The 2,720-nt window shown below is 39.4% G+C and overlaps 1 protein-coding gene across 1 annotated transcript in view; it reads left to right on the plus strand.

Moving 5' to 3' along the window:
* The window catches only part of LOC101862523 (cathepsin L), a 6,903-nt gene extending 5,874 nt beyond the window's left edge, over positions 1-1,029 (plus strand). The window contains exon 5 of the mRNA XM_005105209.2: positions 564-1,029. Coding sequence (XP_005105266.1) covers positions 564-754 — 191 coding nt within the window. The 3' untranslated portion in view covers positions 755-1,029. The remainder of the gene's footprint in view (positions 1-563) is intronic.
* Positions 1,030-2,720: the final 1,691 nt, after the last annotated feature.

Raw genomic sequence — 2,720 nt, forward strand, 5'->3', positions numbered from 1 at the left:
AGGAGGGAGGGGGGTGAGAGGTGGGAAGAGGGGGAGGAGGGAGGAGAAAAGGGATCCTTCTTTTTTTTTTAGTTTACTAGTATTGTTTTACTTTATAATATTTAACATATTTAATGCTTTTATGAAAACATTCTCATTTAATTTTTTTTTTAATTCAGTGGGTTGAGTTTTTTGTTTTTTGTTTTTGTAATACTTTAGAATATTGATGTAAATTCCCATCAACTATCAGTTCTCTAAAACTGCAGGGTTGTGTTTTTTCCCTTTTCTTGTTTTTTTTTTTTTCCGTTAATTATGAACGTCAATTTCCAATTATCATTTCTTTAAAAGTATTCATACAAGAAAGTAGTCACTAGATCTAATTGCTGGAGAAACTTTTTTATTACTTGATCATGATTTTTCTAAAGATATTTTTTAGTTGGTCCATGGTCTGCATAAGTGATGTGCAAAGTTTTGAGGGCATAGTCAAATTAATAAGTGATCTAGAATTTTTTTTTTATGCGGACAGAGGAAAATGAACTAGTTATGACCTATTAAGTTTTTATTTGTGTCCTCTGTACTTTCAGACCGATGCAAGCCTCAACGTCTCAACCACTCGGTACTTTTAGTTGGCTACGGTCGAGAAGGTCCAAGAGATTTTTGGAGAGTCAAGAACTCTTGGGGCAAAGACTATGGAGAGGAAGGATATTTCCGGATAGAACAAGGTGCAGGCGCGTGCGGTATAAACAGACAGGTCACCACGGTAACGCTAGAATGATTGAATCACCACGGTAACACTAGAATGATTGCATCATCAGTTCTTGATGGAGTTCAGAGATGATTGTTCCCACATCCACGAGAAGAAGAAAACTAGGACCTAATTATGGAAGTTTTTGGGGGGTTTTTGGTTGTTTTTTTTGTTTTGTTTTTGGAATACTTAAAAATATTTATGTTAATTCATGATTCATCAATTTTTTAATACTGCTCGGTTGCTTTTTCTTTTATTGTTAAAGATTAACAAAGTAAACTGGGAAATGTGATTCTCACCATCATACTTCTTCGCTATTTTCTCTACGTAGTTCCCAAGAGGTGTTGGTATTTGTTTGTTTCTTTGTTTGGTTTTTGTTTTTGTTTGTGCTGAGCAATTTGATGCAAAAAAAACTTTGAGTCTCACATCATGTCAAACTTTTTAAACGTAATTCTTTGAATATCTTGATAACGACTCCAATAAATAATGTTACCATTTTGATAGAGCAGATAAAACATCTGGTGAGTGACCTCATGGTCTTTGTAACTCAAACAGACAAAAATGTCAGGTATAATTCTAAGGTAGGAATTAGTGGCGTCGGTGGCCTAGCGGTTAGGCTCTCGGACTTGCAACGTTAAGGTCGTGGGTTTGAATTCCTTCAGGGGCTCAACGTTTTGTCCTTGGGAAAGGCATTTTACTCTAATTTTCTTCACTTCACCTAGGTGGGAATGGGTGCCCAGCTATAGTATAGACAGTGAAAGATTTTGTTAGTTTGTTTGTGTGAGCGTGTAATCAGTTGCCTGCACTGTATGCTTCCCGGAAAGCTGAGAATGTTTCTGAGTGTTCTATGATCTGCTGGGGTAATAATATAGTGTAAAACCCATAGAGCTAGCTGTTGAGCGGGGGTGTGCACTATACAAAATGTTATTTATTATTATTTATTTTTAGTGGGGCAATCCCCCACCCACCCACGTCTCTCCTTCAATTACCTTCTGAGCTGCTCTTGGCCTTGAGACAGGAATCGCAGCAGTTGGCGCGAATGTTCTCGTCGTAGCAAGCGTTTTTCTGTACGGCGATGTATTCACTGCATGAGTACCTTCCTTCTATAGTCACCACACGGTCTCCATACGGGCATTCTGAGACTGGGGGGAGGGGGGGGGGCAATTCTTTGTGTTAGTATACTTGTTGTTGTTGTTGTTGTGGAGCTGGTGGTGATGGTGGAGGTGTTGTTGTTGGTGGTGGTGGTGGTGGTGGTGGTGTTTTGTTGTTGTTGTTGTTGTTGTTATTTTCATTGTGTTGTTCGTATTGTAGTTGTTGTTGTTATTGGTGGCAGTGGTGTTTTTGTTTTTTTATGGTTTATGTTCTTGTTTTGTCGTTGTTTTGTTGGTGTTGTAGTTGTTGTTGTTGGTGGTGGTGGTGGTGGTGCTTTAGATTTGTAGTTGTTGTTGTTGGTGGTGGTGGTGGTGGTGGTGGTGGTGGTGGTGCTTTAGATTTGTCGTTGTTGTTTTTGGCATTGTTTTGTTGGTATTATAGTTGTTGTTGTTGTCGATGATGGTAGCTAAGGAGTGATGATGGTAGTGGTGCAGCTGATGGTGGTGGTGGTGGTGATGGTGATGTTGACATTGCTGTTGTTTTGTCATTGTTGTTGTTGTCGTTGTTGTTGTTTTCAGAAATCGTGTATAGCGTCGTTACAATATTAGAAAGAAACACCAAAGAAAAGAGACAAAAACCTCAAAGAACAATCAAGAGGAAGTAGTCAGAACGGGTGATTGTCAGAACGGGTGATTGTCTGTACGGGTGATTGTCAGAACGGGTGATTGTCAGAACGGGTGATTGTCAGAACGGGTGATTGTCAGAACGGGTGATTGTCTGTACAGGATGATTGTCTGTACAGGAAGTAGTCAGAACGGGTGATTGTCTGTACGGGTGATTGTCTGTACAGGAAGTAGTCAGAACGGGTGATTGTCTGTACAGGAAGTAGTCAGAACGGGTGATT

The sequence above is a fragment of the Aplysia californica genome, unplaced genomic scaffold (assembly GCF_000002075.1).
Source record: "Aplysia californica isolate F4 #8 unplaced genomic scaffold, AplCal3.0 scaffold00457, whole genome shotgun sequence".
NCBI lineage: Eukaryota > Metazoa > Mollusca > Gastropoda > Aplysiida > Aplysiidae > Aplysia > Aplysia californica.